Source organism: Phycodurus eques, chromosome 7, assembly GCF_024500275.1.
Source record: "Phycodurus eques isolate BA_2022a chromosome 7, UOR_Pequ_1.1, whole genome shotgun sequence".
Taxonomy (NCBI): Eukaryota; Metazoa; Chordata; class Actinopteri; order Syngnathiformes; family Syngnathidae; genus Phycodurus; species Phycodurus eques.
The window spans coordinates 8307396-8331625 of record NC_084531.1 but is presented as its reverse complement, the minus strand read 5'-3'; the positions used below and the strand labels follow the sequence as shown (position 1 = coordinate 8331625).

General features: G+C 40.9%; 2 protein-coding genes across 8 annotated transcripts in view; both read right to left on the bottom strand.

Annotated features, from left to right (window-relative positions):
* The window catches only part of st14a (ST14 transmembrane serine protease matriptase a), a 40191-nt gene extending 33056 nt beyond the window's left edge, over positions 1–7135 (bottom strand). Inside the window, exons 1-2 of one of the 2 annotated variants that reach the window (XM_061682132.1) lie at positions 6894–7135; positions 6167–6322 (exon numbers count right to left, since the gene is read on the bottom strand). In XM_061682132.1, coding sequence (XP_061538116.1) covers positions 6167–6208 — 42 coding nt within the window. In that variant the 5' untranslated portion in view covers positions 6209–6322; positions 6894–7135. The remainder of the gene's footprint in view (positions 1–6166; positions 6323–6893) is intronic. The other variant, XM_061682133.1, reaches the window with a different exon arrangement.
* A 3395-nt stretch (positions 7136–10530) lies between these two features.
* The window catches only part of aplp2 (amyloid beta (A4) precursor-like protein 2), an 89570-nt gene continuing 75870 nt past the window's right edge, over positions 10531–24230 (bottom strand). Inside the window, exons 13-18 of one of the 6 annotated variants that reach the window (XM_061680795.1) lie at positions 23642–23818; positions 23068–23103; positions 20578–20660; positions 17883–17960; positions 16328–16483; positions 10531–13065 (exon numbers count right to left, since the gene is read on the bottom strand). In XM_061680795.1, coding sequence (XP_061536779.1) covers positions 12964–13065; positions 16328–16483; positions 17883–17960; positions 20578–20660; positions 23068–23103; positions 23642–23818 — 632 coding nt within the window. In that variant the 3' untranslated portion in view covers positions 10531–12963. The remainder of the gene's footprint in view (positions 13066–16327; positions 16484–17882; positions 17961–20577; positions 20661–23067; positions 23104–23641; positions 23819–24230) is intronic. The other 5 variants (XM_061680796.1, XM_061680799.1, XM_061680798.1 and 2 more) reach the window with 5 other exon arrangements.

The window sequence follows — 24230 nt, the reverse complement described above, 5'->3', positions numbered from 1 at the left end:
GGTGCTGCTGTTTTGGTTAGCAGAAGAAGAGTGGGAGCTATTTGTAGTCACAGCACAGCTACAATTTGTTTGTTTTAAATGTCCAACTATAAAAGTTGCTCATTGGAGTGTTTCCACTTACAAGTAAAAGCAATACACGTGGCAGCTTCCGAGGCTAAACAAGTGAAATAACTGATAGCAAGTCTCTGCTTGTGTATTCAAGGAATGTCTTTGTCCCTAGTGACCTATAAATGTAGCCCCTCCAAACAGACAAAACATGCCATGTCAGTAGGAAACCACACTTTATTAGTGTCACTCACACCAATAGAGAACAGTTGAAGTGCGTGGTTATGAAATAAAAAAGGAACTTGAAGCGTGAGTCACGACTCTGCTTGTGGTTGCCTCTCAGGGGTGAGATAGAGCAGGGAAGAGGAGGAGGAGCAGGAGTGGGGAGGAGGAAGGTTTCAGCCAGTAAAATCCTGTCAAACCTGCTGGGAAACGAGCCACTGGCGCAGATGAGGAGCCCGACAACAACACAACATCAAACAATTGTGTGACAATGCCGGCTGGAGGCACAAACTGTGCGTATCCCTTTAGGCCCAGCAAATCATTTGAATGACCTCCACCTTCAAACTACCACAAAACAATATAGAGGACATGAACTCATTCCAACTGTCTACATGCCTATTATTTAAATGAAACACATTAAAACTTGGTCTTGATCAGTTGCCAGGCCACACATTCATTGCCGGCAGGGCAGACTTCTTATTGAGGCAGATGAAAAAATGAAAACAGAATGGACTAACAAGAAGACGTGTCGTTACACATCACTATCTTACACAAATACAATACTAACACCTTGGAAATACCTTTTCAACTTCAGCGCAAACCACAGCGGCATCTGAATCAACTCGAACCTAGTAGAAGTAGATTTCAGTTGTTCAATTCAAAAAGTGAAACTCGTATAGCCTATTATGTAGGCTGCGCGGAGAGGGGCCTAAGTGGCGATAACCGAATCGGAGGCTGTTGCTGTATGGATTCTGCACTGACCAATTGGGACAAGATCTGAGGTGGAACTGAGGACACTAATTGTTGAAGCTCTGGAGGTGGAATTCTTTCCCATTCTTGTTTCCGTTACTCAGTCGTCTCAACTCTGTCGTCGTATTTTGTGCTTCAAAATGCGACACACATTTTCAATGGGAGATGGACCTCTGTAGTCTGTCAACCAATCAGCGTTTATCAGCACAACATGCACCTTCAAAGAGTTCCTGGTAGTTCTCGGAAGACCATATCCGCCAGGAGGAACGAAATAATCCAGTGGGAACTTTCCATACCCTGGTAGTTTTTTTTTTCGGTGGAGGCACAGGGAACTCAAGCCACCAGGGTAGCTAGGGAAGTTCCTGCAAAGGCTCCTGCGGTGGGAAAGCCTCGTGTTTACCGACAATAGTTTTCTGTGTTCCTCAGCCTACATGGCAATATCCTTGACACAATAATGCCGGTTTTTAATGAAGTGCCAACTGAGGGATCGAAGGTAACAGGCATTCAATGATAGTTTTCGGCCTTGCCGCTTACATGCAGAGATTTTTTCCAGATTCTCTGAATCTTTTATTATGGACTGTAGATGATGAAATCCCTAAATTCCTTGCAATTGTACTGTATGTTCAGAAACGTTGTTCTTAAACATTGTTCTTAAATGTTGTTCTGTTGGACTATTTACTCACACAGTTGTTCGCAACGTGGTGAACCTCACCCCATCCTTACTTGTGGACAACTGAGCCTTTTGGGGATGCTCCTACCCAATCATGACGATCACCTGTTTCCATTTACCTGTGGAATGTTCCAAACAGGTGTTTTTTGAGCATTCCTCAACTTTCCCAGTCTTTTGTTGGCCCTGTCACAGCTTTTTTGGAATGTGTCATAGGCATAATTTTTTTTAAAAAAGATCATCAGTTTGAACATTTTCTTTTTTTTTGTAGTGTATTTAATTGAATATAGGTTGAAAATGATTTGCAAATCATTGTATTCAGTTCTTATTTACGTCCCAACTTCTTTGGAATTGGGGTTTGTAATTTATTGAGATGCATCTTTAGCATTTCTTTTGACAGGTGCCACATGCTAATGATTTTCTTTTATAATACTCTTGACAATGAGGAAAAAGTCATATTTTATCTTTTTTCTCAAATAAAACTGCTTAATTAAATAAACCTATAATTCTGCAATCATGACATTTAATCACTGGAAATGGAACTTACGCCAACATAAAGCGTTTGGCTGCTCAGAACAATGATGAGCAATACAATTAATTACTAGTGCACGGAAATGAAAATTGAGTGAAACCGAAAACCGAAACTGGGGAACACAAAGCGCTTTAAATTAATTAACATAAAAAAAAATCAAACCCGCCAATTATTGGTGATAAAACTATGCCAATTATTAGTAAAATTGCAAATATGACTATGACTGCAGAGCTGTCAACCTATAGAAATTCAACTTCAGAACAATTCTTCTGAATTTCCATATATTAAAAATTATGCCAAGAACATTACCATGGGTCAGTATGTATTATGCATTATGTAATAGGATAAACAAATTCTGCATACCGTTTAATTTCCCAACATAATCACTACTCATTCATTCATTTCCCCTACCTACCGCTTATCCTCACTAGGGTCGTGGGCGTGCTGGAGCCTATCCCAGCTATCTTTGAGCGAGAGGCGGGGTACACCCTGAACTGGTCGCCAGCCACTCGCTTGGCACATATAAACAACCATTTGCACTCATATTCACACCTACGGGCAATTTAGAGTGTTCAATGAACCTACCATGCATGTTTTTGGGATGTGGAAGGAAACCAGAGCACCCGGAGAAAACCCACGCAGGCAGGGGGAGAACATGCAAACTCCACACAGGCGGGGCCGGGATTTGAACCCCGGTCCTCAGAACTTTGAGGCAGATGTGCTAAGCAGTCGACCACCGAGCTGCCTCATAATCATTACTCGATAATCATAATCGTGAATACATTATGGTTTTAATATTTGGTACGGGTATTTTAAAGTATTTACTGGATCAACCTGGCGGACGTATTTGCAGCCAAATGTTTTCTCTTGCATTCTAGTTTCATACTTCCTGTATCCACTATTGCTGCTGAAATGATGCAAATTTCCCCAATTGTGGAAGTAATAAGGTTATCTTATATTATAACGATTTATTATATTAATATACTTTTAAATTATAGGTTCATTTTCTCAAGTGACATAGCAGTGGTGAGGTACTAATTAGTTTCCGGTCCTTATTATTGCTGTCGAGCATAGTATATTCCAGTATTTTCCTCTAAAAAACATACTAATTTCGCTGCTATTTTGCTCTTCAAAGTTATAACGCGGTCCAAGCCAGACCAATGTGACAAGTGTACTGTACCACCCAATCACCTATTTTGGTGTTTTGAGAGTTCACGTGATAGCTTAGTGATTAACATGGTGCTGCCATCGGTCTCGTCTTATCCTCCCCTTGTCCGTTGTTATTACAATACTTGTCTAAAAGTGTAATTTATTCGCCGTCATGGAGTCGATGATTGGTGACTTATGCTGCATTGACAACGGATGCAGGCGCACGTTCGGCTCCGTAGCTCGGCATCGTATTTAGCCGCGTTAGCTGTAGCGAGTAGGTAGCTGAGGTGGCACAAACTATCATGCAACAAGCATTCCCCTTACCCAAACAGTGGAAAGCAGCGAGGTTGGATGACAATTAGGATGCTCCGTTTGGGATAGTAGCCACTAGCATGATGACAGAAAAATCACGCGGTTCCCATAATTCATCGCGACATGCAAATTTTATTACAGTAAAAAAGACAATCTTTGTTATTAATGTGTGTTTATGTTACCAGTAGTTTATTGAATATATGTGTTATTTAACATTTATGCCTATTTCACATTTATGGTTGATTTATGGCACTATGTCATTATCAAGTAAAGGGTGTGTGACAATGTGTAAACAAAAAAACAAAGTGACATCCCAGTCCTTTTAATTGGATGATATGCAATGCTCCATAGGACATTGCTTGTTAATATTAAATGATTTTTCACCCTGAAGTGTATATACTCGCGTATGCCGGCCAACAGTGTTCAAAATGTAAGATGCTTTGCATGTGATATATTATTTCAGGTAGTTTTATTTTGGTGAAAAAAAATATTTCGGTTCGAAACCGAAAATGCACTTTTGGATTATGATGCTCACTATTAATTACATAATCAATTGCATGACATTACATAATCAATTGCATGGCACAAACTTCCAACCAAGCAGATGCTAACATAAAAAGCAAAACTTTTCCTTCACCATTTTGTGACTTAAATGTTATATAGCACATTGCCTGTACAGGAAATAGTTAGCCTAATAAAGTACTTTTTTTAACTTGCTGTCACAATATCAATAACAAATACCAATGTGCTTACTAAAAATGGTCTTTTTCTTTATGCTTGTCTAGATTGTCAGTCATCCAGGTCGCGGTTATCTGCAAAGGTTGAACGGAGCCAACTTGACTTGTTGATTTTGCTTGCTTTTTCCTGTTTTACGAAAACATTCATAGACTTCGAGGCAATTGTGCTAGTAGTCTAATGAAATACCGGTTTTAAGATGGCTACAGTTGGACCTTAGAACCGAGTTACATTATTTCCTATGGGAAATTCTGAACAACTTTGAAGTCAACCAACGTCACTTAACTTTGGAGATTATAGTGTACTTTATAAATCATTTACTAATAATGTGGACACATTTAGGTGTTTTGGGAGATTAAAAAGTCCCACAAATTAAGAATTTGAGAGTAAAGATTCATTATTGTCAACATCTTTGTCCTGAAGACATGAACACATCACAGTTACTGTTTCGGATTTGCCATTTTTTTTTTTTTTTTCAATGCATTCGGTTGTGGAGCGAATACATCCCGGTGCGAAGAGACAGGAAAATGGACTCCTGGAACAAGTCCCAACAGGGCGGACGACCGGGAGGAGTTCACAATTGGGACTGAACCGCCACCAAGACAGCCAGATTCCAGCCGGGACCCTCGCTGACTGCAGGGCTTTCCAAACATCCAGATTTATTTATTACATGTATAAATGTCTTTGTGGGTACTTGTTTTCGGTGAGGAGGGGAAATCGTGATTCATCTCCCCAAAACAGATGTAAATGTATTTTAGGAAAACTTGAAGCATATGAATGGACATTTTCAAATGCATATGCGGATAGTCCAGGTGTGACACCACTTCGGGGCATCAAGTTATACATTATTACTGTATACACTTCTGATTGTATTAAAGTTTGCGCTTTAGTTGTATTGGAATGTTACAAAGGACTCCAACGAGAAATACAACTGAGGAATGAAATAGTTAACTATATAAAATAGATGCTAAGAGTTCTTTACACTGTGTAATGAAAACCCAAGTGGCACAAGGTGCTATAGCATTTGAGCACATATTTAATGTTTAGTGTACACAAATGCATCTATTACATTAACATTTATCAGGGTCAGGTTTGGTCCATTTTGATATTAGGGAGGATCAAAATTTCGTAAATGTCATGACTTGCCCTAAAGTGACCCAAAATACACCAAAATGAAAATACCGGTATTTCAAAATGTTATTCTTTTGGAGAAGTGCTACAAGGTTTGCTTGTGTACACTGATACTGTTCTGGGTCATATTTGACCCATGGCAACTGAAACAGAAAACTAACGAAAATGGTGGGAACTTTTAAACAGTATATACCATGTGTGTATTTTTTATGGTACCGTGTTAACAGTGTTCATTAGGGAGCTTGAAACAGTCCCGAGAACTGTCTGTGTCACCACCACATTTGCACATTTATCATCCTGTCAAACAGGCAATTAAAATTTTGATAAGATCTGGAGTTCGTTGTTTCATACAGATGATTATGATGATGATATTCTTGGCCCACGGTTAAAGATGACACAGAACGTGCCAAGGAAAATAAACACTATGTTAGGTTAAAGCCTTCATTGTCGGTACATATTGAGCGTTTACAAGGCGGCCACTTAACGCCCACCATTTATTCGTCTCAGATTGATGGGTCTCCTGTTGCTCTGTGACGTCATGCGAGGGGTGAGTTCAATGTCATCTTTCATTCATGGGGACACACAACTAAGCTAGTGCTGTACAATCGGTTGTTGAGTCTTACCTGGGTGGGGGTGTACCTCAGCCCGCTGTCCATGTAATCCATCAAGGTGTGGGGGTCAAAGAGGAGCGAGAAATAAAAATACGAGCCACCGCCGTTGTTGATGTACGCTTCCTCTTTGTTGTCTTTCTTGAATTGTTTTCCAATCCCCGAGGTGTACTGAAGTTGACAACAAAGTCAAATCAAAAAGCTTAAAAACCTTTTCAAAGTTGAATTGTATTTATGTGAGCGCTTTATATTGAATTTGGTTTAAAACGTCCAAAGGAGTCACCGGAATATAGGTCGACCGGTCATGCCCTACACCGGAGAGAAATGAAGTGGAAGCGCAAAAAGGAAAGGGGAAAAAAATAAATAAAAAAAGTCTTCCGGAAAGTTCAGGTTTCTGTGGGCGTGGCCCGCACCCGCGCACCTGTTCGCACTTCCCCGTTTACCAGGAGAGTTTAACTTTTAAAAACAAAGTAAAACTTTTCAACAACATACATTCCTATTAAAAGAACATAAAAGGTGCTAGAATAGAAGATACGGCTGCATTTTGTGACGAGACCTTCCAAAACCTGTAGGAACTACTTTTACGTGCGGATTGGCCGCGTTTCAACATTTTAGCAATTTATCTGACAAATAACGTGATTTAACGACTCATATGGGTAAAATATAGATTCAAAGTTTTCCTGTAGTCTATTCCGCTATCGGTTTTGTGATTTGATCCCAAATTTAAAGGTGATTCACTCACCTGCGCTGACTCACCTGCTTCCAGCGGTGACACGTCAGGTTTCAGTTTTGTCGTGGGAGGAATTTCCAACAAGAGGGAAAGAGGGGGCGGCACGGTGCCCGACTGGTTAGAGCGTCAGCCTCACAGTTCTGAGGACCCGGGTTCAATCCCTGGCCCCACCTGTGTGGAGTTTGCATGTTCTCCCCGTGCCTGCGTGGGTCCGGGCACTCCGGTTTCCTCCTACATCCCAAAAACATGCATGAATTGGAGACTCTAAATTGCCCGTAGGCATGACTGTGAGTGCGAATGGTTGTTTGTTTGTCTGTGCCCTGCGATTGGCTGGCAACCAGTTCAGGGTGTACCCCGCCTCCTGCCCGATGACAGCTGGGATAGGCTCCAGCACCCCCACGACCCTAGTGAGGAGAAGCGGCTCAGAAAATGGATGGATGGATATATAATATACAGTGGGTACGGAAAGTATTCAGACCCCCTTATATTTTTCGCTCTTTTTTATATTGCAGCCATTTGCTAAAATCATGTAAGTTCATTTTATCCTTCATTAATGTACACACAGCACCCCATATTGACAGAAAAGAACTGAATTGTTGAAATTTTTGCAGCTTTATTAAAAAAGAAAAACAGAAATATCAAACAACCATAAGTATTCAGACCCTTTCCTCAGTATTTAGTAGAAGCACCCTTTTGAGCTAATACAGCCATGAGTTTTTTTTTGGGAATGATGCAACAACTTTTTCACATCTGGATTTGGGGATCCTCTGCCATTCCTCCTTGCAGCTCCTCTCAAGTTCTGTCAGGTTGGATGATGAACGTTGGTGGACAGCCATTTTCAGGTCTCTCCAGAGACGCTCAATTGGGTTTAAGTCAGGGCTCTGGCTGGGCCATTCAAGAACAGTCACAAAGTTGTTCTGAAGCCACTCCTTCGTTATTTTAGCTGTGCGCTTAGGGTCATTGTCTTGTTGGAAAGGGAACCTTTGGCCCAGTCTGAGGTCCTGAGCACTCTGGAGAAGGTTTTCGTCCAGGATATCCCTGTACTTGGCCGCATTCATCTTTCCTTTGATTGTAACCAGTCGTCCTGTCCCTGCAGCTGAAAAACACTCCCACAGCATAATGCTGCCACCACCATGCTTCACTGTTGGGACTGTATTGGACAGGTGATGAGCAGTGCCTGGTTTTCTCCACACATACCGCTTAGAATTAAGGCCAAAAAGTTCTATTTTTGTCTCATCAGACCAGCGAATGATTTTTCACCATCTTGCAGTCCTTCAGGTGTTTTTTTTAGCAAAAAAAAAAAAATGTTGCAACTAATGTTGGCCGCTTGTATGTATATATATTGAGAGTTTGCCTTTCGGCTTAGCTCCTTCACCACAACTGACCGATACAAAGTCTGCATCACTGCAGACGCTGCACCAATCCGCCTGTCGATCTCCCATTCCATTCTTCCCGAACTCGTGAACAAGACCACAAGATACTTGAACTCCTTCACTTGGGGCAGGATCTCATCCCCGACCCGGAGAGGGCATTCCGCCCTTTTTCGACTGAGGACCATGGTCTCAGATTTGGAGGTGCTGATTTTCATCCCAACCGCTTCACACTCAGCTGCGAACTGCTCCAATGGGAGTGGGAGATCATGGCCATCAGACCCACATCATCTGCAAAAAGCAGAGATGCAATACTGAGGCCGCCAAACCGGACCCCCTTTACACCTCGGCTGCGCCTAGAAATTCTGTCCATAAAAGTTATGAACAGAATCGGTGACAAAGGGCAGCCTTGGCGCAGTCCAACCCTCACCGAAAACGAGTCTGACTTACTGCCGGCAATGTGGACCAAACTCTGACACTGGTCGTACAGGGACCGAACAGCCCATATAAGGGGGTTCGGTACCCCATACTGCCGAAGCACCCCCCACAGGACTCCCCGAAGGACACGGTCGAACGCCTTCTCCAAATCCACAAAACACATGTAGACTGGTTGGGCGAACTCCAATGCACCCTCGAGGACCCTGCCGGGGGTGGAGAGCTGGTCCACTGTTCCACGGCCAGGACGAAAACAGCACTGCTCCTCTTGAATCTGAGATTCGACTTCCTGACGGACCCTCCTCTCCAGCACCCGTGAATAGACCTTACGAGGGAGGCTGAGAAGTGTGATTCCCCTGTAGTTGGAACACACCCTCCGCTTGAACATGGTGTTCGTTCTGGACAGTCCATGATGAGCACAGAAGTCCAATAACAGAAATCTGCTTGGGTTCTGATCGGGGGGCCGTTCCTCCAAATCACGCCCTTCCAGGTCTCACTGTCATTGCCCACGTGAGCATTGAAGTCCCCCAACAGAACGATGGAGTCCCCAGTGGGAGCGCTCTCCACCACCCCCTCCAAGGACTCCAAAAAGGGTGGGTACTCTGAACTGCTGTTTGGTGCATAGGCACAAACAACAGTCAGGACCCGTCACCCCACCTGAAGGCGGAGGGTGGCCACCCTCTCTCTGAACCCCAATGTACAGGCGCCGAGCCGGGGGGCAATAAGTATACCCACATCTGCTCTTCGCCTCTCACCGTGGGCAACTCCACAGTGGAAGAGAGTCCAACCCCTCTCAAGAGGACTGGTACCAGAGCCCAAGCCATGTGTGGAGGCGAGTCTGACTATATCTAGTCGGAACTTCTCGACCTCACACACCAGCTCGGGCTCCTTCCCTGCCAGAGAGGTGACATTCCACGTCCCTCGAGCCAGCTTTTGTATCCGGGGGTCGGATCGCAAAGGTCCCTGCCTTTGGCCACCGCCCAGCTCACACTGCAGCCAACCTCTATGGCCCCTCCCACAAATGGTGAGCCCATGGGAAGAGGGACCCACGTTACCCTTACGGGCTGTCCATGGGTTCAGGCCCTTCGAGCCCCACCTCCAGGTCTGTGTGTGTGTATATATATATATATATATATATATATATGTGTGTGTGTATATATATATATATTTGTAAAACATTTTACTAGAACACAAAACATTAACTCTAAAATTTTATTTTAATTTTATTTTTTGTCAACTTAAAAAAATAATGTAATAATTATCATTATAATAATTAATAATCTATTATTCAAATATTTTGTATATTTTATTCTCAATATTTTGAAAGTTTTATGGACAATGTCATAATATTTCAAGATAACGTGTACTATGTAATGGTATACAACAGAAAGCTTTTTTGCAAAACTGCAAAATGATTTTCTCAAGTCATAACTTTAAGTTGATTCTTGTATTTGTTTGTTTAAAATTAACTTCAAATTTACTTAATTTCTATCCATTAAAAATAACTGCCAGTTATAAATATAACGTAGTCTTCAACATTTTTGTATTACTCGCATTAAGTTTCAATATTCATATCAAAATTCCATCATTGTATCAGTCTGTGTGAAAGGACGACAACGTGGGAGTGGAAGTTGTGACTTTATTGACATAAGTCTTCCCCTGAACCAGAAATCATTTTTTTTAACACCACTCTCTGATGACTAATAATAATAAAACTAAATATAGCATATAACCGTGTGTGTGTCATGTCTTGCCACACAGTCAAACAGGCAGTTTATAATGTACTTGTACTTACAAGACTGAAGCTGCTTTTTTTTTTTTTTTTTTTTGTTTTTTGGTGGTGGTGGGGGGGGGGGGGGGGGGGGTGCATAGTGAGACGTACAGAGCTACAGCACTGTCACAGGATGAACAAACAAATAGAAATAGAAATTAAAGATAGATGTATCTATATACTGTATACAAAGACAGAGAGAACATCATATGTATCAGAACAATGCACACCACCACAAAAGTAGTCCTCTGTAAAGCAAAAGCCATGATTGGAACATCAACTATACAAGGATGGTAGAGAGATAAAATTAATTTTGATTGAGTTGTAAATTAATATTTGGAGCTTTGGAGACAAATTTCAGCTTTGATTATTGGGTCATTGATTTTATTTCTGTTGTTATAAATATCTGTTTATGGGTAGTGTTTGTTATGGCAATACTGTACATGATGTGTTTTAGAGGGGAAGAACCATTTACTTATATTAATAAAAAAGGGGACTTAAGTTTGTAAAAGTTTGGAATAAGCTTGAATTTACCACCCCCAAATTCCCATGCAAAAATCTAGCTGATAGAAAATGAGATGTGCCTTGAAATCCAAATAAATTTGGGCTTTGACTGGCGCAATAGGTTGTCCCCTATCACATTCAGAAATGGAACATTCCACCTTTCATTAATTTGGGGAATAACTTGCTACAGTGTGTGGCAAGGGGTGGGAACTCTTATTATAAACCACAATACAATTTATGAAAAAGAAAATTAATGTTTATTATTTATATATATTTTTAAGTATACTTTCTCTGAGTTTTCAGAATCAAATGTTGGATGAGATCCAATGCTCTCACTGGCCCAAAATGTCCCCCGGGCTGCAGTTTGCCTACCCATGGTATAAGAGCTTTCCCACCATATGTGCATGCTTATAACGCTCTGGAAAAAAGAAAAAGATCCACCAAAATTTAAAATTGTCCTTTTCTGCAAAAAAAATGCCCCAAAACAGTGATTCACAAAGTGTGGTACTAGTACTTGTGGTTTGTGGGCTCCAAAAGAACACAGAATATAATCACTGCTCAAGTGCATTTCAGCTGTATTGAACTTTTTAGTACAATACATTTGCATTTAGTGTTTCAAAACTTTGTTTTTAAACTTTTATTCAGGTACATTTTTATGTCACTTTTATGTGAAATATACTTTAATTAAATACAGAACATTTTAGATTACATTAAGCACATTTTATTTTCCTATATATCAGCAGCGTCAATGTTCATACTGTGCATAATAATAATAATAATAAAATATTAAATACTTTTTCAGGAATAAAAGCTCTAATTTGTAATTAATACTTAAGCCTACTATGGTACTGTATTTTAATGATGGTCATGATGATGATACTTGTAGAGCTAAATATTGTTTAGATGGTACTTGGTATACAAAGTTTTTAAATTGCTCTAAAATGACTATTTGGAATTTTGGAGTTTATACAATAAAGCAAAAATGATAATTTTCGTCCTATAAGTATGAATTAACCACTGTGAACCAGACTGAGCCAACTCCATTTTTGCAGGAGAGTGACTTTAAAGTGTGTTGGCTGACCCTGAAAGTTTAGTGTGATAGTGGTCTAAGTCAAAACAACTGTCACGTGACTCAATAGTTAATGAAAGATGATGAATAAAATTCACTTATACTAACATGCAGTTGCACTTGCACCCAAGCTAAAAAAAGTGCTGAGTGGAATAATGGGCTGACTCCTATTTGTCAAAATTGGAACTAAATTTCGATTTAGACCAGTCTTCATCTATTCATTTAACTTAAAAATTATATGAAATAAAATTAAATAAAAATGGTGTTAACCCACTCTAGTTCTTGTTGGTTCATATAGTAATATCAGAGAAAACTGATTATTTTTTCGTGGTTTCTTTATTTTTTCCCCAGAGCTGTAGATATGCATTTCGATCATATGATCTATCCATCCACTTTCTATAGTGTTTGTCCTCCTTAGGGCCACGGGTGAGCTGGAACTTATCCCAGCTGACGTCGGGTGAGAGGCGGTTGCCAGCCAATCGCAATATATATTTCATTCATATAATATCATTTCTATGTATCGTCTGTAAATAAATGTCTTTCCCCCCCCTCATCTATACATTTTAATTGGTACAAAGAACCTTCATATACAAGCAACCTACTGAGAGGAGAAAAAAAACTGAGAAAACGGCAGTGTCAATTCTGTCTTAAAAACATGAAAAACAGCTTTTGATTCACATCTACAAAATAATAAAAAAAAAAAAAACCTGCAGAAATTTTACACATCTTTGATCCAAGCTAGTGGAAATGAGAAGAGAGAACTGTCTCGGAATCAACAACAATGCAAAAGAAAAAAAGAAGGAGGGTTGTTTTGGATGTATGCAAATGAGTGGAACAACAGCATTGTTATGATCATCATCGTTATCATCTTGTTATGGAATTATAGGTCAGTAGTATGCTCCAGTAGGCTCCACAGCGGCACCCCCTGCGGGCTCAGATCTGCATCTGCTCCAGGTATTTGTAGGTGGGGTTCTCATAGCCGTGGTTCTGCATCTTGTTCAGGTGGCGCTCCTCCGGCGTCAACATGGGGTCCACCTGCCGCACACGGACACACGGGGCTCATTAGTCATATACATATAGGGCTCTACAGTATTTTTATAGACTGCGCAATGTGTGCCAGAGCGCAGAAGGTGGCATGCATATCTTGATTGATCGTGAAAGCGTAAGGCTCGCTGGCGTGTTTGCCAATTTGGCAGATTGGTGAACCCACACAACAAGTGTGTGTCCTTTGACATTCGCCCGGTGCATGTTGCAACTTGGTCACTGAAAGTCGGTCTAAACTTATGCCTGCTCAGACCACGTCTAACTCTTGGTGCAAGGTAGACCGCCGGTGTAACGCAACTTAGGTGAATTTGATCGAGGTGCAGGCAGACACATACACGTGCGCCACAGACGTATTTCATTCAGACAAACCCCGATTTCAATAAAGTTGGGACGTTGTTGAAAACGTAAACAAAAACCCAATACAATTATTTGCAAATCCTTCTCAATCTACATTCAATTGAATATACTACAAAGACAATATGTTTAATGTTTAAACTGATTTTTTTTCTCAAATATTCTCTCATTTTGAATTTGATGCCTGCAACGTGTTCCAAAAAACCTGGGATAGGGGCAACAAAAGACTGGGAAAGTTGAGGAATGCTCAGAAAACACCCGTTTGAAACATTCCACAGGTGAACAGGTTAATTGCAAACAGGTGAGTGTCATGATTGGGTATCAAACAAGCATCCCCCGAAAGGCTCAGTTGTTCACAAGCAAGGATGGGGCGAGGTACAAATAGTCCAACAGTTGAAGAACGACATTTCTCAATGTAAAATTGCAAGGAATTTAGGGATTTCATCATCTATGGTTCATAATATCAAAAGATTCAGTAAGTAACCGGCAAGGCCGAAAACCAACACTGAACGCCTGTGATCTTCGATCCCTCAGGCGATACTGCATTAAAAAGACGGCATCATTGTGTAAATGATATTACCACATGGACTCCAGAACATTTCAGAAAACTACATGTACAAATGACAGTTAAAACTATACAATGCAAAGCGAAAGCCCATATATCAACAACACCCAGGAAAAACTGCCAGTTTCTCTGGGCCTGAGCTCATCTGAGATGGAGTGACGCAAAGTGGAAAAGTCTCATGTGGTCTGATGAGTCCATATTTCAAATTGTTTTTGGAAATCATGGAGGTCGTGTCCTCTGCGCCAAAGAGGAAAATGACTATCCGGACTGTTATCATTGCAAAGTTTAAAAGCCAGCATCTGTGATGGTATGGGGGTGAGTTAGTGCCCTTGGCATGGGTAACTTGCCCATCTGCGAAAGCACAATTAATGCTGGAAGGTACATAGAGGATTTGGATCAACATATGTAGTAATACAATACCAAGCCACATTCTGCACGTGTTACAACAGAATGACTTTGTAGTAAAAGAGAACACACAAACAATGTGGGTGGCGATTGATACATGAGGTCCGGGTGGTGGTTTTCACCATTCTGTAGTTAACGTTGCCCGTTGCCACATCGGCCAAGAGCAGTGACGATGCTCCAGTGGCGCACGGATCGCTTCCTCCTCTTTCGCATCTGGAGACGTCTCCATGTGAGACTAGTTGCGCCGCTTTTAAAGGGAATGAGAGAAGTTACTTCAATTGGACAGAATTGAAGTCGGCTCTGAACATGCCCAGACCAGCGCTGATGTCCCAACTTTAAAATGCGCTGGGGGAACGCCAGAGTTATGGCAAACGCAGTGCTGGTTTCGCGCCAATCACGAAAATAGAGCCCCAAGACTTAAAACCAGCAAAGGGACGTAACGACTTCTAAATACAGTGCTGCCTTGAGATATGCTTGCAATTCTAATAAGCAATGCAAAATGCCATAGACGGGCTAAAGAAACTAGCATCAATGTCGCGATTGTTAAAAAGCCCTTAAACCTTGAACAGAAATGGTGGAGCAACCTATGTAGACAGACATGTAACAATACTCAAAGGCATACTTTCTTCATCTTTATAAGAATGACTAATATTACATCAGCTTTCTGAGGGGTTGTGACCGTCTCCATTTTGCGTCACGATTTGATGCACTCTGCTATCGTTCTTTCAAAGGCTACAAATATTTATTCAACAGCCGCACTTGGTTGCACATTCGGCAGTGCTCTCAGCATTTCTACTGTACACATTTTCACACAATAATCTAATTTGCAACACTTTATACTCATACTTGATCCCTGCTGAGCAATGTACTTAATCACGGTCTATGCTAGTGGCTAGCGAGCTATGCTAAGCTAGTGAGCTTGAAAGGCTTCAACATGCAGGGTGAGGCGAGTCACACACACACTCATCCTTATTGATAATATCTTGCTCGCTGCCTTCTCGTCTGCTAGCCACCAGACTGGCTGACATCTTTATCGATAAAGTGCTAAAACACACACACTGCTGTCTCGGCCCACCTACTAGGAGCACCACGGAGAGGATTGTCTAGATTTCGGGATACGAAGAAGAAAAGAGAAAAATAAGAATTTTACGTTGTAGAACAAGAGGTTAGTGTTGGGGGACGCTAATAGCTGTATGATAACTGAAAACTAAAGCAAGTAAAAGGAATTACAAGTGTATTTCTTGGAAATACAACACATACACACCCCCATATAAAGTCTGCCGTGCGAAAATCCAATGCGGTATTTCCTAGTATTTATATAATCGATAGATTAACCTTTTAAACGATTTAAATCAATATACTTTTGTCCGGAGGGCTAACTAACCAAGCACAGATCAATCCACTTGGATTGTAGGAATATAAATCGATACATTGATAAAATTAATTAATAGTTATACCCCTAGATTTTCTGGCAAAGTTATGTGGCTTGGTGAAATACACAACCTGTAATTATCTTTGTTTTATGTGTAGTTTTAGAGTAAACCTAAGATAATAAATCATCAACCAACAGCTCCTATTATGAAAAACTTGTAAATCTGGTCACTCATAAGTCGAGTAACTCCAAAGGTATAGGTCGTATAAATAGAGTATTCTCCTGCAATTCGTGGGGGAAAGGGGCCGAGAGGTCTGCCACAAACAGGAAAAATCAGCACCCGAGAAGGGTTTGTAATTGCCTATAAAGAGCAGCAAAGGAAGACTTTTGTTTTAATGAAGCTCCTAAACTCACGTTCAACAGCTCCTTGGCATCAAGATGCCACCAAAGCAATATTTAAATTATTGTAAAATTATTTTATTATTTATAATTCTTTATTTCATTATTTCGTTTTTTTTTAAGCCCAGTTTTGGTCTTGTTTCGGAAATGTGACGTACCTCCACGATGCCGTGACTGATCGTGCCGTACTGCCTCTTCCGCAGCAGCACCAAGCTGATGACAATCACCGTCGCTATGGCGACCGCCATCACCAGCAGACCGATGAGAACGCTGCTGCCGAAGCTGAAGTCCTCGCCTAGGGGCCTGTAGGTCTTCTGGTCGGAGGTGCGACAACAGTGTGAATGAGGAGCATGGCAGTGCTCATAAAGCAGTATGATTTAAAACAACAACGCAATTTCAAAGATATTTGATAGTGTAGTTCAACAACTTCAGTTGTGCAACTAACTACTTTTAGCATCTTCTTGTAAGAAAATTTCCACCAAGAAACAGTCCAGTTCTATTCAATGCACCAAGATAAAATCAGTCTTATTACAAGAAAATTAACCTCGAAACCTCGTATGTCGGGACCATAAAAAAATCAAAGACCCTGTAAAATTTGGTTTGGTTGAGTGCTCACGCTCTTTTTTTTCATATTTGCTCCTAATATTCAGCTGTTTTTTTCATGTGTATTTTTCATCTCTAGTATTATTGTTGTTTTTATTTTTTCAAATTTCATCCTAATATTAAGCATTTTGTTCATAAGATTTGTGTACTTTTCATCTAGTATTGTATTGTTCGTCTCATTTTCGAATATTTTTTCCGAATATTTAGCAATTTTACTAATATTTTTTTCATCTTATATTGTTGTATTTGTTTGTCTAAAATAAATAGTACACAACAAACACGTAGAGCCTTGCTGGAAATCAAGTTAGAAAGTGTGAGTTGATGTAAATGTATGTTTTGACTGACTGGGACATGATGCAAGTGAAGTGTGTGTGTGTGTGTACGTGTAGGTTAGGTACGTGATGTATTTACGTGTAAGATGTCCGCCGGTTGCAGTGCAGACACACAACTACAACTCTACCCTGTCAGTCATGTGATGGGGCACATATGTTATCATATGTGGCATCACATGACTCAGTGAGTCAGGTGTGCATTCCATTCACATAACACACATGCACACATGCACAAACCAGCACAATGTACTAGCCTAAACAAAAAAACCAAAAAAAAAATTAATTAAAAAAAACAAGGGGTTCGGACTTATTAGTAGGTGTCTAAAAATATATGCACGATCATTTCTACAACACTGGAACCCCAAAGGTCAAAGTTGCAAAAATTTGCTTACATTTGGAAAAGGTATGACATCTAACGTGGGCAAAGCATTACGTCAAAGTCTTTTCAGTAGCGGTTCTTAGAAAGCTGGAAAAAAAACAAAAAACATCTGACACCAGTTTTGCTGATCGACGTGAAATAGGGTGGACGTCAATCATAACAGAATGCACAAAAAGATGTAAAGGACCCATGTCCGAAATCAAACAGGACGTCGGCCATTTTGGCTTGAAGCGGCCATTTTGGGCCCATCAGAATTTTGATATAACGACTTTAGAGGTTCCATTGTACATCCAAGTTAAAAGTCACACCAATTATGTCACACTAAGAACTCATGAGCCACACTCTCTGGCGCTGGCGTAGTAGCACACGGAGGCCAGCGGAGGGCACCGCCATACTCACCAGCTCATCATCACGCATTATGCGGATTCTCGCTGCACTGTAAACAACGTCTTTAACATCCAGAGACTCATCAATCACCTGTCAACACAGACAGGGCAGCCCGGGTTACTGCATGTGCCTGCGTGTGTGTGTGTGTGTGTGTGTGTGTGTGTGTGTGAGATAGGTGGACAGCGTGTGCAGTAAAGTGAAGAGATTATCAGTGCGTGGGTGATGATGCTGTCTTATGCAAGCTGGTAGGAGAGGGGTGTGTGCATGTGAGCATAAAATCACTCCTGGGCACACATCACCAATTTCTTTCATGACTGAGGGCACAAACCTGCAGAGGAGGCACCTCCAGTGCCAGGATGTTGATGTGCTCCGTCTTTAGCATATGAACATTGCCGCGAAGACACACACACGTGCAGGCGACGGACATGCACAAACAGCTTTTAGAGTAGGCGTTCTCCAACTTTTTGGGTCCAGGGGAGAACTAATTTTCAAGGACCCTCTCATAAGCCTAACTTAAAGAGAGTTTGCAATTTAAACAAAACTTGTACCTCTAATTAGACTTTTAAGAAACCATCACACCTGAGGAAAAACAACCAATCAGCAACAGACAGCGAGACTGACAAGGTGTCAATCATTTGCCATGCACTCGCAGGCACAGTCCCACCGCCTGGCACTGACATTTTACCTTGGCCTTCAGGGAGCTTTGCTTAAACTATGGCGGAATATCCACCTCCGGAAAATAAAACAATGCCCATCCCTCTTTTGCTAACAACTGGGTGCAAACATAAAAAGGGTGAGGAGACCTCGGGCAGCTGAGATGATTCAGAAGTGATGCGAAATTAGCCACACATTTCTGCTCGAAAGTTAAGTCTATCACCTCTCCTTGGTCTTTATTTGATTGTATTGACCGCTAGAGAGAGGGATTAATAAAGTGAGGCTACATTCACATCTTGCTTGCAGTTTTAAAACAATAAACTCCCCCTTTGAGTTAAACATGACTAACGTGTCCCCCTAAATGCCATATGAATTAAATAGTTGCCTATTTTCAAGAAAATTATTTTTACAATAGTAAATGCATATTGTTTTAAGTTAAAAAAAAATATTTAGAATTTTTTTCCAAGAAGGAAAAGCATAAAGCACTGATTATTGTGAAATTTAAGTATAAAGTATAAATATAAAATATTTACAGGAACAAAGATGCATTTTGTCAGGGTGATATCTGTAATCTCATAAGAATAAAGTTGTATTCTTCCAAGATCAAGTTGCAATATTATGATATTAAAGTCAAAATTTAACGAGAGACGAAAATCATATTTTAACAAGTGAATTTCAGATATACAATTTTATCATCCTAATATTACACCTTGTATTCTGTAAAATATGTCTTTATTATCTAAAAAAAAAAAAACAGGACTAATTTTCCCCAAAACAAGCACGAGTTCAGTCCTGTTATAATAAGCCTTTTGTTCTAAAAAAAAAACCCCAAAAAAGACATTCTTCATGCAGGGATGTCAAGATTTGACCTTAGAAGTGGTTCAAAGCTCTGGTTGGGCACAGTAATAGGTTTGTTTTGTTTTATTGGCCTGCTGGTCCCCATATGTTGGTATGCACTTTTTAAAATGGTAATTTGTTGCAAATTATCTTGCAGACACCCAAGCTACAGCTCACAGACCCCAGTTTGAGAACCGCTGTTTTAGAGGCTTGTTAGCATGCGACACACACAGACATGCAGCAGCCAAGCACATAGAGACAGGTCACACACGGACAAACAAAGACTGGAGGTGATTGTCGGCAAGACACGCAAATGGAAAGGTGCCGGTTAGCGGTAACTATGGCAACGTGTGTGTGTTTTCTTAAAAAATAAAATAAAATAAATAAATACTAATAATAAAAAAGTTAACGTGGTAATAAAAGATATGGTACCACATTACAATAAGGGTACACTTAGGAAAGGTTTAAACATTTGCCAACTAGTAAGGCTACGTTCACGCTGCAGGGCACGATGCCCAATTTGGATTTTTTGTTCAATCCGATTTTTTTTATGTAGTCGTTTACACGACAAAAACAAATGCGACTTGTACTGTTGACAGAATGTGTCGATGACATTACAGGGACGCACACAGCCGCGAGGTGCCCTGTATACGGAACGTAAACGTGCGGGCCCTTGCGTAGGTCTCGTCGTAACGCAGTTTCGGCAATTTCAAGGATTTTTGCAACTGGAGACAACATTTTATTTATCATTGGTAAAGCGTCTTCTTTCCACCACTAACTGTTTTCTGTTCCTGTGTCTGCCGTTGCTTCTGTGGTGTGTCTGTTTTGTCGAACAACTCTGATGACGTATAGGTCGGATGAGTGCACCGTGAGCACTCGCGTCGGCTGCATATGCGATTTATAGCCATATATAAAAGAGGCCTGAGTCAGTTATGAAAAAAACAGAATTGTACTGTTCACATTCACATGAAAAAAACTCAGATAAAAAAAACCAAACAAAAACCAACTCGGAATTGACCTGCAGTGTGAACATAGCCTAACTGTAAACTATTTTCACATTTATTACACACATATTAAAGTAGCCCTGTTGTAAAGTGGTACTTATGATTCCATGTTTAGCGTCAACATGGCCGCTCTTAAGTGTGTTTATGTGTGTGTGTGTATCTGTGTGTGTCAAGTCAATTAAAAAGAAGAAAAAAAGTTGTTGCGTTCTTACCACATTGGGTCCCATCTTGGTCTCGCTGTTGATTATTTTCTCCTCGGCGCCGATCAGACCGTCCAGGCCAGACACGGCGGAGCCTGCAAGGACAAGATGGACGAGTCAGCACAGACCGATAAACTACATATCAAAATCATCACGCGCATGCCCGACTTGTCTCCACAGTGCACAAAGGAAGACAACAACAAAAGTCTTTCTTGGGCACAGCACAATGCAAGTATTGTGTTGACAATTAGCACTAAGGCCTAACTAACAATACTTGTATACAGTGGACCCGCTGCTTAATCATGGTTTGCTATTCCTGAATTTATTTTTTCAGAGGGGACTCAGGCGATTAATACCACCACTATCACTCGCAATTATAGAAACCATAAACAGTATACAAAAATGCAATATACCAACACGTGACAGTGCCTCTCACATTAACTGGAGCAGATCATAATCAACATGTATCTAACAAGATGTCCAAAAACATAAAATAAATACATTAATATTCACCAGAGATGCGGATAATTAAAATGTATTCATGTGTGCAGATTGCTAGAGACATGTTGAACAGTTTTGCTCTGACCAACCCGTCCATCCATCGATTTTCTGAGCCGCTTATCCTCACAAGGGTCGCGGGAGTGCTGGAGCCTATCCCAGCTATCTTCGGGCAGGAGGCGGGGTACACCCTGAACTGGTTGCCAGCCAATCATAGGGCACATACAAACAAACAACCATCCGCACTCACATTCACACCTACGGGCAATTTAGAGTCTTCAATTAACCTACCATGCATGTTTTTGGGATGTAAGAGGAAACCGGAGTGCCCGGAGAAAACCCACGCAGGCACGGTGAGAACATGCAAACTCCACACAGGTCCTCAGAACTGTGAGGCAGACGCTCGAACCAGTCGTCCACCGTGCCGCCCTCTGACCAACCAAAGGATGGAAAAATTCTGATGCTACCGTTAGGCAATTTTGAAATCTGATTGGTTCATCATAATCTCATCGCTAATATAGTTTAAATTACATGGGTCAGCTCTACTGATTACTGTGGGGCCAATTATACATTACTCGTGTACTCACTGTAGTTGTCTCGCCATACTGCACTATTTGCACATACTGGCCACTCATGCCAGAGTAGCATCTGCTCAATTTGCACACTGATTGAGGAGTATTTGCAACATTTGCACAACCAACATTGTCCCAGATGATCGCACTACTCGTCACTTTAAACCGCATACACTCCTTGAAGTCTCGGCGCCCTTTGCACAATGGTCATTGCACCGGACTATTGCAATATTAGTCATTCGAACTGCTCTAAGTGTTAGAGGACTCTGCATCTTTTTGCGCAGTTGTCAAAAAAAAAAGTACCGGCATTACTAGATAACTAACTAGCAAACCTTTACTGCTCAGTGACTGTTTTTTTGTCAATGTCTTTATGTCTCCAAAGTGTTCTCTGTCAATTGACTGTCTGTTGTCGTACTAGAGCGGCTCCAACTACCGGAGACAAATTCCTTGTGTGTTTTTGGACATACTTGGCAAATAAAGATGATTCTGATTCTGAAGCCCATGGGCAGATTAGATTGACATGGCAACATGTAGAGGCTGAAATCTGATTGGACAACAAATTCTAACGTCCATGTACATGTAGTGGAGCAGTGCGGCCAAGTGAAATGCTACACTGTTGGCAATACATTTTTAAAACTGAACAAATTGTTAGCCTAAAAGCATCATTCCCTGAGTCATTTTTAATGATTTCAGAAAATAAGAAAAAACAACAAATTCAACAAACAAAAGCAGTCCCTTTGCCTTGATTTAACCTTTGCAATCACAGTGACCTGGATAACTAAGAATCTATGTTAGGATGACAACTTTTAGCACATAAGCATTCCAATTCTTATTCGACCTACTACCCAGCTATCGGACTAGATGTAACACATTTATCGAACTGCCTTATCACTTTTAGTACACAGATTACTATCTTGATATATGTTAGGATGTTAACTGTTAGCATGTGAGCAATTCTCATTCCACCTAGTGCCCAACTACACGACATGTTGTTAAACACTTAGCAAACTGCCTTATCGCTATCTGTACTCAGGTTGCTAACTTGCTATGTTAGGAAACCAACTGTTAGCTTGTTAGCATTTGAGCAATTCTAGGTCATAGTTGACTGCTGGGCGCAATGTAAAGCAAAACCTATATGGAACTGTCTTAGTGCTTTTTGTACTCAGGTTGCTATCTTAGCATGCCAAATATTAGCATGGTAGCATATTATCAATTCTTAATAGTAGGCCAACATGACTACAGTGCTTTCTCAATCCAGGTTCATGTTTCTAGAAATTGATACCACTGATGCTGTTAGAAACAACATTTTATCCAAATAGCAGCATATCGGGAAGGATGAGGAACGCTATAGAAGGAATGAGAACAGCTGGAATGGAGATGAAAGGGAATGAGGAAATGAAAAGGGAGAGAAGACACGGCAATCGGCACCAACCTTTCTTGAATGCTCGCGGAGGGTCGGACAGATCGCCTTGTCGTTAACAAGTGACAAAAAAGAAAAAAGAACAAAGAGGAAGAAGAGAAACGTTGAGTGAGCAAAGAAAAGGCAAGATAAAGATATTAGGATGTAACTGAATGCGGAAAAAAGTATGAAGGCGTGTTTGGACGACCACAATGAAAAGAAAATCTGAATACTACTGTTAAAAATCTGTAAAGTCATTATATTTCTAGATACCTAAAAAATAAAGTTTTGTTGTTGAAATTTACTTTCGTCGGTAAACTGACTTTAATAGCATAATTTTACGATATCTGGAAAAAAATCTGACTTTATTCTCACATCACAACAAAAAATTATGAACTTGCTATCCTAACAATACGATTATTTTTTTCTCTAAAATAAGCAACTTTTTAATTTCTTTGGCACTTAGGGGTGCACATGGTCGTTATTTTTAATTGACATTAGGATTATGAGGGGGTTCTTGGGAAAATTTCTCCCCTCTGACGGGTTCCTGGAGCAAACAAGTTTGAGACCCCTTGCTGTAAAGACGCAACTTATTAAACATGCTCACCTTCTGGTTCCAGGCGGGACCCCAATGAAGTGACCTGGATGGGCCTGTAGGGTTTCCCCTCTGACACGACAGGGACCTCCACACTCTCCTCTGACGACACGGTGACATCTGGCTGGGACTCTGAGATGGACGACAGGAACTGGTCCATGTCGGCTCTCTGCTCATGGAGCAGCTCATCTGCCAGATTCAAAATAATAATAATAATTAAAAAATCACTTCATAACTATATCGTGGCTCCAATAAAAAATTTTGTTCCCATTTCAGGTCTGGCAGTCCTTAAATTTCCCCATCATTAGCGCGAGCATAATGTTCACAGAACTCGAGACACCTGCTCCCCGTTCTCCGCTAACCAGCAATTAGCATTTGTCTGTGTATTTTTTCCGAGGGAGTCTCCCAGCAGGAAGCGACTCAAACGTGACCCAGTTCTGTCAGCACACTCGCCTGACTTTCATCACGACGCCGACACACCACGACTTCCATCAACACAGCCACGCTCCAAGTGACGCAGCACCGAGAAAGAACAACACATTTAATTGTTGACCTCAGCAGCCTCATAAAAAATAAATCGGGTTTTTGTCTTGATATACAG